This window comes from Anastrepha ludens, chromosome 6 (assembly GCF_028408465.1).
Source record: "Anastrepha ludens isolate Willacy chromosome 6, idAnaLude1.1, whole genome shotgun sequence".
Taxonomy (NCBI): domain Eukaryota; kingdom Metazoa; phylum Arthropoda; class Insecta; order Diptera; family Tephritidae; genus Anastrepha; species Anastrepha ludens.
Window position 1 is genome coordinate 61615693 of NC_071502.1, and position 15786 is coordinate 61631478.

Consider the following 15786-nt stretch of genomic DNA (forward strand, 5'->3'; position numbering starts at 1 on the left):
ATATTTTTTGTGTGCCACCTTGAGCGATAAACGGTATGCCAGCCGTGAAAGTAATTTTTTCGAACTTGTTGACCATATTTAATGGCTATGTTTACCCTTTCAAAAAAAAAAAAGAAATGAAAAAAGTTGATGCGTATTTAATTTATTGCCGTATTAAATTCCAAAGGCTGGTTGGACCACCCTGTATATAGTAAAATGCATACGCCTAACTTTTAATAATTCTAATCAATGAAGCCCTTTCGCAAGGCCAATTAGCCAACCTTGCACTGATTTTTTTGAAATTGCCCCGTCTTTTCAAAGTTCATGGGATTTTTGGACCTCTTGACTTCAACATTTTTATATTTATATTTTTGCAATTTTTAAATGAAAATAACAATTCATTGAAAATAATGATTGAAAGCAGATATGAAATAGGTTTGGTTATTGGAACAATAAATTTCGCAGGGCTAAATAAGCCAAGTGTGATCAAAAGCTCGATATCATCGGCACTTTCTTCCACCTTGACTTTTTTGTGCGACCTTTCGTAGCACTACTTCTGATGCCATGTTACTACTATACATAAGTATGTATATTCTTATATTACGCTGGTGATCATTTTACGTTTGTTTGTTTGATTACGCCACAAGAGTGTAATTTACTCATCTTTCGCGTGCGAATTGCGCGCTTACAGCTTATTTGGTTGGACGGTTGGTTGGTTATTTAGGAATCATTTGTTTGCAATTTACAATTGTTGATACACTTGGGTATACAAAGCGTTATGATAACTTTTAACTGCACTTAATAATTCTGCCAACACAGGTCAACATCATTTTTCAGCACTTTCTACTTTATTTAGTATTCATGATGAATGCCACTTTGAGGCAACGTTTTATTTTTTATCTTATTTTAGCGAAGGTATTAAAATCGTAAAAATTAAGTGTGGTAAACGCTTCAGACTAATTGTTCATAAAGCGCTTAATATTTTTTAACTGCCCTCTAGCGTTGGACATCAGAAATGTAAACTAGGAAAAACTGATACTTTATGTTGACTTTTACACTACAGCTGCACAAAAAAGGCGTGACATATCCTAACAGTCATTGCACTTTATGCATGCGGTTGAGGGACCTATCCTCTTCGATGGAGTCACTATTTGGTGGCCAACATTGGCAAATTGAAGGGGTACAAAGGCAGCATACATACTTCTCCCCATAGATATATATTGCAGATTTCGGGCTAATAGCAACGCATTCAGACTGAATGCCTGCCTATTCTGGAAAGATTTATGATTTGGGTATTCGAAAATTCTTAGAACTCTTTCGGGAATACGTATGGAACTAAATTACACTGCTTCACAACTCTGTTTTTAAAATAATTTTTCCACACGAATTCCAGAAAGAAAGATAACGTTAAGGACCTTGACACATGGACAGTGGCTATCTTCACTGACGGCTCAAGACTAAATAATATGGTTGGAAATAGCATCCACTGAAAAATGCTGCAGCTCAATCAAAGTCTATGGCTACCTGACTATTGCAGCATCTTTCAAGCTGAGTTATTAGCTATAGAAGAGGCTGCGTTGTGTGTCAGGAACTCGTCTGTTGCAGCAAAACCGGTCACTATCCACTTCGAGAGTCAAGCTGCCTTAAAATCTCTACAGTGAAATAACACTTCTCTCAAAGTAGCAATTGAATGTAGAGTTATTCTTAATGAGGTGGCTAAGCGGTGCACCACGAACGTTTTCTAGGTTACTGGAAATTGCATCGCGGAGGAGCTGGCTGGGTAGGAACTGATCTTAAATCAGTCAATTCTGCCCCATGTGTGAGCGTCCCTCTACCCTCAAGCAAGCTCTGGATCTGATCGTTCTACAACGCCCAAGCCAATTGTAGATGGACTGCAGAGTCTACTTATGAGATATGTTATTAGACAGGTTTGGCCTAGAAGGAGTGAGCACAGAATTTGGTCCTTATCAATCTAAACCGGTCTTTCATTAGTACAGTGGTTGATATCATCATCGAGCATACTCCCACCTCGGGCTCCATGAACGTCATTTGACTATCACTATTACATCACTATTACCTGCAAATAATAACTATTTGAAGTCAAATTAATCTGTCAATACGTTATCAGAACGATCCGGATTTACGAGTATAACTGGCTAAGGACTACCACTTCAGACACATACTCCAAACATACTATATGGGGAATGCTCTACTTTGTTACAATAAGGGTAATCAAGTGTCTTCAAAAGTTTGCATGAATGTTGGTTAAACTTTTTTGGAAGAAGTGACACATTCAAAAACAAAAAAAAAACGCATCGCTGTTGCGTTGTGTAGTAGGGCTTTCCGCAAAATTAAACGAAAAAGGAATAGATGCACTCGTCGAGCGGGTAATCACGAACAATGAATGATAATTCTGTTATTGTAGATTTTTTTGCTCGAATTACAGTTTCTTCCACGTGGCTTTGTGTTTGTGTTTGTGAAATGTGGCGTGTACTTACGTTCCTGTTTGCTTAGTATTTACTTGTAGTATGCATTTGTTAGACGAACCATTTAATATTTTAATGCAACTCTCCAAATTGGATTAGCTGAAAGCATACTTAAGCGGACTATTTATATTACTAATATACATATGTATATATACAGTTATGGACAAAATAATAAAATCGGGCTATTTTAACATGTTTTGACTACTTTTCTTTTGATTTTAATTTTTCATGAAAATATAGCTCAGTCTATAATGAATATCATTTGAATGAATGCTTCAAGCTTTGTACAAGATTTGGTATAAAGTTCGACAAATTTTCATAAAAATTCAAAATTCGGATACTCAGTTTTAAGTCCCATAAAAGTGCAAGTTTTCAGTGGCTCGAAATTCTCGTTGACTTTTTACCACCCTCATCAAAAAGCTCCCGGAACAACCGCGAGGTGACGCTCTAAGTCAACTGATTTGAGTTCTGTTTGTTTTTTTTTGTTAGGTTGCCACATTGGTGATTGACATTCCTACTAAAATTTTATCGCCATTACTTGACATTTGTAAAAGTTATGCCGTCTTGAACAAATCTGTCTCTGCACGTGTTATCGATTACCGTTTTAAAAATGGATTTCAATTTGCAACAACGAGTTTGTATTAAATTTGCGTTTAAAATGGATTCAATGGTGCGGAAACTTTAGAAATGTTAGTAAACTTTTTTAACTTTTAATAATACTCTAAAGATAACAGCCGTTTACGAGAGGCATGAACGCCCCAGAAGAGATCATGAGTCCATCTAGAACGACCCATACCACGTAGTGGTAAGCCCTCAGCATCGAAAACTGAAGGAAACATCAATAAAGTGAAAGAAAATAACCGCAAATTAACCATTAGAAAGCCAGCAGAGGATTTGAACATTGGTATGGATCCGTTCAGGACATTGCAGTTAATGATTTGAGTTCGCGCCGTGTTGCTGCAAAGTTGGTCCCAAAGAACTTGTATTTCATGCAAAAAAGGACCGCATTGATATTGCTAAAGTCATGATTTTCATGGCTGAATCCGACCCAACTTACATTATTAGTGGAGACAAGACGCGTGTTTATGAGTACGACACACAATCAGGCGAGTGAGTGGAGAGCTCCGAATGCATCATGATAATGCACCGTTGTACAGTGCCATTATTATCCGTGAATTTTTGAACAAGAATGAAACAAATACAATCCAACAGCCATCGAATTCACTTGATATGGGCTCCCTGTGATTTTATTTCTGTTTGGTCGAGTCAAAAAACCACTATGGGGAACGCGTTTTAACAGTCGAAAGGAAGTAATGGAAAAATCGAAGACAACTGTATCGAAAATAAAATCCCAGAACTGTTTCAAGAGCGGGATCATGACATAAATGCGTTACAGTTGATGGGAAGTACTTTGAAGGTGATAAAGGAAGGAATCAATTTGAGGAATAAACTTGTATTTTGAGATTTCTGAACATTCTGAGGACTCTTTAATCAAGGTATAGCTACCATTTTGCTGATATTTCGTCAATTAGAGATATGCGCGATGAGCAGAATGCAGAGGTATAGCGAACATCAGGTCGTTAACCGGCTTTCAGCAACTTTGAAGAAATCCGCTGATTTGCTTTTGTCGATTTTTGTTTGATAGTTGGGTATATAGCCCAATTTTTTTTTATCTTTTCACTTGTACTTTAGAAAAAAGAGTTCAAATCGGATTTTAAGATGGCAATTTTCTAACGCACGAGGTCGTAATGAAAAGACATCTGCCTGAACAAGAGAAGTGTAATAAAGACAATTAATTTTTGAATCGATTAAACTTGTTTGTTATTTTGCATGTTTCTTTGTTTTACTGCTTGGAATTTTAATAATAATGTGGATTTTTGAGCACCAGCATAAAAATTAAAAAAAGCATAATTAATTCACATTATCTTTTAAAATGGTTGACATATTTTTGAAACTAAATGTTTTTCGTTACAAAACATAGTTCATTGTTTCAAATTCAAAATCAAAATTCACAAAAAAATCAAAAATTATCGAAATTTTCGACTGTTTATTCAGAATCTTTAGAAAACTTCTGAGTATGCAATTTTATAACTCAAAGTGTAAGTGTTAAATGGCTTACAGCTGCATTGATTTTTGACAATTTTTTTACATACGATGTTGAAAATTTTCTTCCATATAAACCACATTCAAAAGCTTCTAAAGGGTTTTTCAATTGGCGCGGGTCGGTTTTGGCGCCCTGTGGCAGCCATTTTGTTTTGGGGACATCTGTCAAATCTTTTCTTTATTATTCAGTTGTTTATGCCAAATCATCATGGCAAGTTAGGCGATTGAACAGTACGTTCAAATGATAAAACTTTATTATCAAAATGAGTGTTCATTAACGCAAACGTTGCGCGCATTGCGCCTATTTTTCGGTAGACGTGGTGGCCCTTCCAATTTCTTATGGCCCATATTGAACCATATGGACCTAGACGACATGTGGTTCCAGCACGACGGCGCTACGTGCCACACAGCAAACGCCATTTTATTCCATTTCAACATCTACCGAAAAGCCCTATAGAATGGGCTATAAAATTAAGGGGACAGATACCTGTAGACGGCCATATTTTCTCTGATTTTCATTAAAATTATTCAAAATGAAGAAGTCAATATATTTTTTTCAAAATTGGCATACAGTTTATTTATACATTATAATAATATACATTTTTTTTTATTTTAATTATTTAAAATGGAAGATGTACATTTAATTCTTCCAGGAAGGTCGCAGCGGGGCTTCTCAATCGGCGGGCATTGTAGGATCGGCGTCAGTGACTTGAATACAAAAAACCAACATTTTTTTTGCTTATTAATGTCATAATTTCTATATGAATTAAAAAAATAATTCGCAGAATAAAATGATATAAAAAAAATAATTTTGGGGCGAATTTTCCTACTATTTTTTCTTCGAAAAATTTTTGAAAACTTATAAGTTCCCATAGAAAGTAATATCATAAAAAAGATGTGTGCAAAATTTCAAGTAGATCGGTCACTTTTCGAGTTATCGTGTACGCCAATTCGAAAAATATAGTTTTGAGAAAAACGTGTCTAAAGTTTGAATACAACGTAACTATACCTCGCCCAGCGCTCTAACGCAAAGAATAGAGCCGTCTCGGTTGACGATCTATAACATAAGAAATACTTAAATTTACGTTGTAAAATTTTTTTGACATATTCCTAAAGGATTATATTAACATTTTATGAAAAAATTTTTTTTTTTCGAAATTTCACAGGTATCTGTCCCTTTAAGTAAAGGTGGGTCAATTTAGGGGTATCAGATTTTAAATTGAAATAAAACAACAAAAATTCAAATTGATTAGGAAATTTTTATTATTTTTGTATAGAACCATTGATGACATTTATTTGGCCGCAACTTCGCCGTAATTCGAGCATCCCCAAACACTAATTTTGAATGACTTTCTGGAGGACTTTAGTAATGTTGGCTTCCAATACCTCAATTGAAGCTGGTTTATCCACAAAGTATTTAAACTTTACTTGTGGGGGGCAAATAAATTGCTCACCGAAACGACGGCGCGGAAAATCCATTCTTCCACGGGCTGTATGGCAAGTAACGTACAGGAATGGGTATCGTTCTTAAGCATTTTTAATTCGCGCTGGAGCGTAGGGCCAAATGAAAATTAAGAAACAAAGGAAAAGTCAGAATTTGTGAAATAATCGCGATTCTATTATTTTATCCACAAGTGTATATATATACTATTTTAAAATTTTAAGTGAATGTGTTTATTTATATGTGTAAATATGTGAACACGTATGTGTGCGCATAGGTGTACAATGCAGTTGTGTCTTGTTTATTTGCACAAAGTAACATAAGGCCGGTGAAATGGCATACAACAGCAACAATAACGCCCATATCACTACAATTTACATTAAATAAATCATACAAAATATCAACAATAGTAACAAACCGCGGCAAAACCTCTTGTCAACATACACACATACACATCCCTGTGCGGCAATTCGCTCTATGGCAGACAACAATTAGCAGCTGTTTGAGAAGCAACTGCAGCAGCAGCAGCACACAAACCAGCCAATGAACTGTACGATCGGCAATCTTGTCCACGCATACATTCGCATATTGACTTGCATGCCGCCACAACCTTGTTGGCCTCCAAATGTCCCCGGCCCACGTAGTATGCAGCTTTCACCTGTACGCTCTCCACAGTGGGTTTTTATGGTTGGTGGATGTACTCGTATTGTTGTTGCAGTGGGTAATAGAATGGAATGTGTTCCGGCTGCCCGCAATGACTTTGAAACGGTTACAACATCATGCGTTCTAATCCACAATAAGTCTGAAAATTTACTTATTGTTGAATTTTTTCATTGCACTTGATGATATTGTTGTTGGTATTGTTTGATTTCGTAGCTTTTTTGCAATTTATCATTTTGTGCCTCACGTAATTATTGATAAACATAGAAAGAGCACTTGGCCGTAAATGATATTTGCTATCTTTATGAATATTGTATTGTAGGTATACAGGTAACTTGCGCATTCCTCTGTGTCAGCATTATTCTACCGAATTTAGGTGCGCAAGTAGGTACCTTTGCCCTCATTGTGTTGCGCTGCACTTTGGCAGTTGACGATCGCGTGTTATGGTGGTGTCGCTAATGTATGTGTGCAACTATTTACACTATTTAATCTATTGCTGATTAACGATTTGCGTTTATTTTCTTAGTGACTGTGTTTTAAAAATAAATAAAATATTTATTCATGCGACTAGGAGTAATAGGGCAGCTTCTTCTCAGCCAAATAATATCCAAAGTCCGTTTTACTAACTGAACCTATAATATATTCCTAACTTTAAAGCGTTCTTTAGCCTTTATCTTACTAGCTGAGACTTCTAATGAAAAATCAAATATGAGAGTAAGTTTGACCCAATTTTCGCTCTTTCAAAGAAATAGACGGTTTCTTAGTATAATGGTTAATATTAAAAAAGCAAAAACATTAAATTAGTTCCAATGTAGTTTATTTCAACAGTTTTTTTTATGCAAATAAAAAATTAAGGTATACGAAAAATTTACTACAACTACTACTACTCGTAAGTTAAACGTTAAACTTTTAGCTCCGTTTTCTCAATGTTTGATTTAGCGCTTAAACATAGCATAATCACTTACTTACTTTAGTATGTGGCGCTACAATCGTTTGTCAGTTGTGGCCGAACCCAAAATGGCGCACCAGCTGTTTCTGTCCTGCGCTCGTTGGTGCCCATTGGAAATCTCGAGTGAAGACAGGCCCTGCAGCACTTGGTCTTTCCAACGGAAATGTGGCCTTCCTCTTCTACGCCTTCTTTTTGGAGGTACCGTGTCGTAAATTCGTCTTACGGGAGCGTCTTCTTTCATACAGGTGACATGGCCAAGCCAACGTAGCCGCTGTATTTGTACACGTTTAACTATGTCCATATTCCCATATAATATAGTTCATACAATTCGCTATCCCACCGTACGCGGTACTCCTCAATAACGCGGCGGGGCCAAAGATCTTGCGTAGAATCTTTCTCTCGATGGCTCCCAAAACTTTTTCATCCGCTGTTGACATCGTCCATGCTTCTGCGCCATATATTAGGGCGGCAATGTTGAGCGTTTTGTAGAGTGCCAGTTTGGTCCTTCACGAGAGAGCTCTACTTCTCAGTTGCCTACTGAGTCCAAAGTAACACCTGTTGGCAAGAATTATTCCCCGTTTGATCTCCAGGCTGCAGCGAGAGCAAATTGGCAGAAAAAAGTTGCGTTATTTTTGCTTTTCTTCGTATGCATTGCCTATTCAGTTTCGTGGCAAATTTCGCTTGTTAACAATGGAGTGGAGAGCTAAGAAAAATCACATTGCAGTGATTGTATTATTTACATAAATGTGGTAGAAGTGCAAGTGAGATTTACGAATTTCTGAAAAAACTTAATATTTCGACAATGTTTGCTTGCCGCAGGACGTTTTCCCAAACGTCTGAAATGACAGACAGAAAGCGAAGTGGTCGTCCTCGTGTGGTTCGAACCAATGCAGCCATAAAAGCCGTTCGTGAAACAATTCGCGGAAATCCCCTTAGGAAGCAGAAAATCATATCAACAGAAGTGAATGCATTGGCCAGATCCCTGTCAAGACTAATTACAGATGATCGCCACAGCCTTCCGTCGCTCAACTCGTTATCTTTTGACAACGCGCTGGAAGAAAATTAGACTCGGCAGATGCAAGCAGCTTCTTCGGTGGCACGCGGTCAATGACCATGAAAATATTCTCTTCACAGATGAGAAAATTTTCACTGTTGAAGAAGTTTTTAATAAGCAAAATCACAAAATCTATGCTAAAATTTCTAAAGCCACAAAAAATGTTGTTCCAAGTGTACAGCATGGCCACCATCCAGCCTCTTCATTTCTACGAAAAAGGGGCTACGACCAGGGCAACCGTGTATCAGAGTGTTGGATCTTCCAACAAGACCCCGGTCTAGCCCATAAGGCAAAAACCATCCAGCAGTGGCTAAGAAATAATATTTCTGGGTTCATAGCCGCAGAAGATTGGCCCTCTGGAAGTCCAGATCTGAATCCATTGGACTACAGTTTGTGGTCAGAACTGGAGAACATGGCCTGTCGAAGGCATGTAGAGAGTCTCAAACAATCTTTCGTTCAAGAAGCGACGTAAATACCCATGGAAACCGTGCGTTCTGCAATAGCTGAATGGCCCAATCAGTTGAAGGCTTGCGTAAGAGCAAACGCTGACCATTTCGGATGAAAATTAAATTTTTTTTTAATATTTACATGATTAAATAAAACTAGCTTCATTAAAAAAAGTATTTTAATTTCATATCTATAACGGACTTAACTTGTTACAGAACTTATGGCGGGACTAAGTAGAACCAGCAGCTGATAGCAATGAAAATACAATTACGTTTCTTAAATTTATAAAGATTTTCTGTTTTAATAATGGTGAGTTTGAGGCGAAATCAAAACTTCTACAACCAGCAAAAAAACTATAATACCCCCAGTTTTGACTATTTGCGTTTTTTGAAAAAAAAGGGTCGTCATAAAAACCATTTGCCGTTCGGTGGCAGTATAAAGCTGTGGGACCTCCATTTGTGGAAGACATAAACACATCTTAAAAATTAGAGGAGTAGCTCAGTTAAACACCCATAAAGGGTGTAAGCGCCAATTATATATACAGCTAAGAAGAGAGAAATAGCGGACTTATAGTGTTCTCTACACGAATGGTTATTTCTTAGAAGATTAACAGATATTCGGACATATTTGTATGTCAATATGGTTCACATCTCCCTAATGTCAGATAATATGATAAGTCCCTTAACTTTTCTAATGTTTATTTTTGCCCTGTTTTATTCGAAATGCACACTATTGCGTTGTACAGCGAAATAGCGCAGTTCTATTTCAATCATTAGTTTAGATGATTAAAGCTAGTTTTTTTGGTAAATTCTGGTTTGTTATAATTCCAAGCATAACTCCTTTAAAATCGTTATTGGGCACGAAAATAGGGAGAGGACCTCACCGCTCACTCGAAAGGAAAACATCATTTCATTTACCATTATGACCATTACGAAAAAGGTACAAAACAAACAAAAATCGCAAATATTGAGAGTTATTCCCGTAAAATGCTATACAATCTCTTCAAATATATTAGGACAGACAAATATGTATATTCTTAAAAGAAAGAAAGTTCGAAAGACGACTGCGCGAAATACTACAACTCAGGAGGACAATGCCATCGTTAAGAAAAGTAAGCGCGATCCCTTTAAGTCCTCTCTAGCCATAACGCCGGAAATAAATGAGGAATATTGCCTGAATATATCTAGCAGACTTGTGCGAAGACGCCTTAATGAAAATAAATCGAATGGGCCTGCCAGCAGAAAAAACCGCTACTGTCGGAAAAAAAATAAAAAGGCATATTTTTCCTTCCCATAGAAGCAAGGGCGTAAAATTCTGGAAAATAATACTTTTTACGGACGACACTAAAATTAGTATGATTGCTCCTGATGGGAAGACTTTCGTTCATCATGAAAAAAATTAGGGGATCATTTTCTTCAAATTGATTTGACCCAATAGTGAGAATAAATAGCACAATGGAGAGTTTTGCTTATCTTCATATTCTCTCTTCAAAAATGCGGTGGAGTCATAGTCCTTCGAGTCCGTGCCACTAAACGGATTATTCATGCATAATAATGACCCCAAACCTACTGCCGAAGTGGTGATAATTTGGCTTTCATAAGAAAAAATTGCGGTTGTGGATTGGCCAGCTCTGACCTTAACCCCATTGAAAATCTGTGGGGCGATATTAAGGTTAAGTTTAAGGTTGAGCAACCTAATTTAAAAATGCGAATGAACTATGGCAAGGAGTACAGGAAGCATGGAATTCCTTTCCAGTTTAAAAAAATAATTTATACTCAACGAAATACCTATTAGGTAAGAAATAAAGAAATAAATGAACACATTTAACCAATTTGAAATAATAAATTTCTGCAAATCAGTAAAGTGCGCTATTTCAGCGTCCAGTTAAAAATGTGATTAATTCCGATTTTCAATTCCGAGCTTCAATTCTAAGGAGGTATTGAATGTTTTTTTTTTTTTTTTTTTTGTTTTGATAATACTGAAATAAAGCATGGATTCGTGTAAAAATAGCTGCTTTACTAGGTCATCCACTAAAAGTAATCATTATATGTTATTGTGGCGAAGTAGTGCGCTATTTATCTACCCATAGCTGTATATGAGGTGGTGTTCGCAATCGAGGCGTATTTCAAGGCCAGTGATTCGTGTGCAACTGCTCATCGTAGACTTAGTTCATGTTATAAAATCCGACGTTTACGTGATGCACAAAGTGAGGATTTGATTCGTTCAAGGGTACGACGGCTCGTAGCAGCTCATCCGAACGCGCCGCGCCATAGTATAATATTGCTCCCCATACCATAACACCAGCTTCACGGCTGTGATGTAGACTCCTTTCCTCCTTTCTTATATATACAATGTAAAATCCAAAATAAACAAGGCAGAGCTAAAATAGACACGCCAAGAGCTTTGTTCTTATAACTTCGAGTTTATTTATTCAAAATAGTCCCCTCAGGCCTCGATACATTGGTTTGGGTGATCTAAAAGGATGCCCATCAGGATGTCGGTACAAGCCTTTTGCATGGCCTCTACGGACGCAAAACATTTTCCTTTCATGGCCAAATCGTCCTTCCTTTTAAAAACATTTGAACGGCTTTTAGACATACACATTAGAAGCTCGCTGGAGAGCTCTAGTATATCAATTGCACAGCATGCTTACCTCAAAGGCAAATCGACGGAGACAGCGCTTCACGAGGTAATCCGAACAATAGAGGGGTCTCTAGCAAGCAAACAGTACACCATGGCAGCTTTTCTTGACATAGAAGGCGCATTTAATAACGTTAGCACTGATGCTATCCCACGGGCGTTAATAGACTTAGGGGTGGAAAATTGTATCAGCAATTGGATCATCTCTATGCTAGAAACCAGGATAATTAGAGCTAATGTGGGTAATATCAACATAACAAAAAGAGTCCATAGGGGCACTCCACAGGGGGGAGTATTATATCCACTCCTCTGGTTATTTGTTATTAGTAAAATCTTAATAAAACTTAATGGAGGTGGGGTAAAAGTGCTCACGTACGCTGATGATGTGGTGTTAATGGCATCAGGACTGTGTCCCAATACGATCAGTGGGATCAATCAAAGGGCACTAAGCGAGCTTAACTCTTGCGCTACAGGCTGTGGCCTAAGTTTAAGCGCGCGTAAAACAGAACTCATGCTATTTACTACCAGATATAAGGTACCAATTTTTACTCTACCAAACATTAACGGACAAGTCCTCTCACTTTCACCCAGTGCAAAGTACTTAGGAATATTTCTGGAGTCCAAACTTAGCTGGATATAAAACATTGAAGAACGGGTAAAGAAAGCAGAAACCGCTTTATATGCCTGTAAACGCATGATGGGAAGAAGATGGGGGTATTCAACCCAAGTATACATTATGGTTGTACGACCAATTTTAAGGTATGCCTCGGTAGTTTGGTGGAAAGCTCTACCTAGGAAAGCTTACTTAGCAGAATACAAAGATCAGCCTGTGCAATAACAGTCGGTGCAATCAGACCATGTCCTAGGGAGGCCCTGAACGCTCTGACACACGTTATTCCGGTAGATCTAAATATCAAGAAGATGGCAACAATTCGTGCATTTAGGTTAAATGAAGCGGGGCGCTGGAAGGAAAAAGCTCATGGCCATGCCAGTCTATTACTTCGACAAGCCCAGTACAGCTCGAAGAGGACTGACTACATCGTCCTGACGGTAACATTTAGTAGAAATGGAATAAGGGAATACACTCGGAGGTTTGCCATTGCCTGCCTCCCTAGTAATTGTATTCATCCGGCCCATCCAGATTAAATTTCTTTTTGTCACTAAATACGAATTTTTTCCATTCAGCGGAATCGTTATTTGTAACAGAACTCACATCCATGTTTGAATTTATTGAAGGTGGTTTTTTGTAATTTTTTATGCTTCAGATGGGGCGCTTTTAGAATAGCTTTTCGAATAGTAGATTTGCTGACTGCAACATTTGTCATCGCTTTAATTTTTGCTGTTGAAAGGGTGGAATTTTATGCAATCCTAAGGATTTTGCGTGTTTCCTTCGGTGTTAAAGTCATCGCAGTTCTGCCTCTGTAGTTTTTACCACAGGAGGCACCCTGTTTCACGTAAAGATCCACAACATTTGGGCTTCGGCCAATCTTTTTGACAATTTGGCGATTTGAAAGCCCTTCTGTGAGGTCAAGATATCGGGTTTTCCTTTTTCGCGATCTGTTAAACTTTTCTGTTTTCACAATTTATTAGAATTGAGAAGTGAATGCTTAAAAAACCGACCCCTTTTCACAACGTTACTGCGCAAATAATGTAGTCTAACTGAGCACCCCTATTCAAGAGAACCAATAAATCAGGCTCAATATTACAACTGTAGAAGTTTTACTGCTGCGAGATAGAATCATATATTGATGCATATTTTTTTTCGACCAAAGTACAGTCTTCACTGGAATTATCAGTAACCCTTGTGTCACTAGATCAAATACGCTTGCTTTAATAACCATTGTATACCATAAAAATTATTGCCTCTAATCAAGTGAACCGGACTGTATGTGTGATAAGCCGCCTTCCCGCTTTCACTCTATCCCAAGCAGGTGGTATGTATTTATCTATGTATAAGTGCAGAGGTATGTTTCTAAAAATATCCGGTTGTCGCAAATATTTCGTCATTTAATTGCTAATTTTAAAAATTGTAGGCGTTCGGTTACTTGCGTGCAAATGATTGACGTTGATCTGGTGGTTGTAATTGATCTTTGAAATATTTGCTCGTAATTGCGATAGAAATTTAATATTGACAGTAGCTCTAAATACATATTAGTATACCTCATGTAACGGGTGATGACAAAAAAAGCGACTTTTTAAAAACGTAAAATCGATTTATTTTATTTCTTTACAGAAAGTATACAATAAAATGATTTGCTAGTGGTAGAACATTAAGGAAAATTATTGTATAGCTGACAAAGGGCCCTGATCAGATCCAAAATCTGTTGGCCGACATTGGAGGTAACTTTGCGTGGCTTCCCTCTTTTGGTACAAAATTAACTTTTCGTTTATTTAAAAACATCTACGTTTTAAGGGCGTAATGGAACGACGCTTTGTTAGGCCAGAGGATATAGTTGCAATCAGAATTATAGTTTTTAAGGAATGAATCCAAATTTTGTCTAAACATTCCTTGTGGTTTTCCTCTTTGTTCACTGCAAGACTACTTGGCTTGATCAAAGGCTCAGAAATTTATTTCTAGGTTCATATTTGTGCTTAAGCTCCAATTTCACATCGAAGCCACAGTTTGAAATGCCATTTGTATAAAATGGATAATTTCCAAGCACCTGCAATTTGAGAAAGGAAAATATATTTGAAATTTCGAGTCCATCGTCATTGCGATTTCATTTTAGATATTTGTTCGACGATGTATTTTGCTGACCTAATTTCGGCTAATCAGCAATTTATTTGAAGTTTTTTAACGTTTTGCAGATATAGCTGTGATTAATTAACTTCTGTAAGGGTGTTACGTAGACTAATTGTTGAGCTTATTGTTAAGATTTGATAGGCGCCGTTAATCATAATTCTATATAAAGAAGATCTTGTAATATTTTGCCTACCTTTCATTTTATTTTTTAGAATTACACAATGCGCTCTCGTATGGTTTGTTGCTTCGACCGCATCTTTACGAAAACTATTTTTTTTAAATATAAGCTACCCAGACGCATTTCTTAAAGGTGGTGGGACTATACCTTTTCAACTTCAAATTGGGACTAAACAACTTCAAATTGGGAATAAACAATTTGAATGTCTTTTAAACTTTAGTCATAAGGATTGTAATTAAATAAATAAAGAATGCTGTGCATAAAACCGATATTTTTATTGAATTTTGTTTTTCTTATTTTATTCATATTTTATTAGATATGACTCAAACTGAGTATCGCCTGCAACGGCTAGAAAATGTAATACAACCGAACATCGCCAAATTAAATGTAGCTACTTGTGCCAAATATGTCGCCCATGTCCAAAGATTTATACCAGATGCGTTAAATATGAATGACATGTCTTTTTAATCATATGTAATAATTATTTGTATTAATCAATTTAATTTGTTGTGTTATTATATATATATACCTTTTCAATTATTAGTTGTGTTATTTGTTATGATGATTTATAATGTTTAGTATGTTACAATAAATAACTTCAAATTTGCATCAATTTAAAAATGCTTAATTTCTACTTAAAATGCTAAATTCCAACTTAAAATTCTTATTACTAAAGTTGAAATTGTTTATTCCCAATTTGAAATTGTTTAGTCCCAATTTGAATGTGTTTAGTCCCAATTTGAAATTGTTTAGTCCCAATTTGAATGTGTTTATTCCCAATTTGAAGTTGTTTAGTCCCAATTTGAATGTGTTTAGTCCCAATTTGAAGTTGAAAAGGTATAGACCAACAACAATGTTTTGTAGGTTTGATTGTCAAAGCAAAGGATTGGCAAAGTAGAAAACAAATAATGTTGAATCAGCTGATCAAATCAGCTGATTTACCGATATCAGCTTTAATATATTTGCCTTGGAAGTTACGTAGTGAATTAAATTATCCTTGGCAAGGATATAAACTAGCGCCTACAGATTCGAAGCGTTAGCTTTAAAATAAAAGGAGTTTACAAAAGTCTCATTGTTTAGTCATCACCCGTTATGTGTATGCACTG

At 36.6% G+C, this 15786-nt stretch overlaps 1 protein-coding gene across 1 annotated transcript in view; it reads left to right on the plus strand.

Moving 5' to 3' along the window:
* LOC128867086 (RING-box protein 2-like) overlaps positions 1-15148 on the plus strand; it is an 81628-nt gene extending 66480 nt beyond the window's left edge. The window contains exon 2 of the mRNA XM_054108183.1: positions 14997-15148. Coding sequence (XP_053964158.1) covers positions 14997-15148 — 152 coding nt within the window. The remainder of the gene's footprint in view (positions 1-14996) is intronic.
* Positions 15149-15786: the final 638 nt, after the last annotated feature.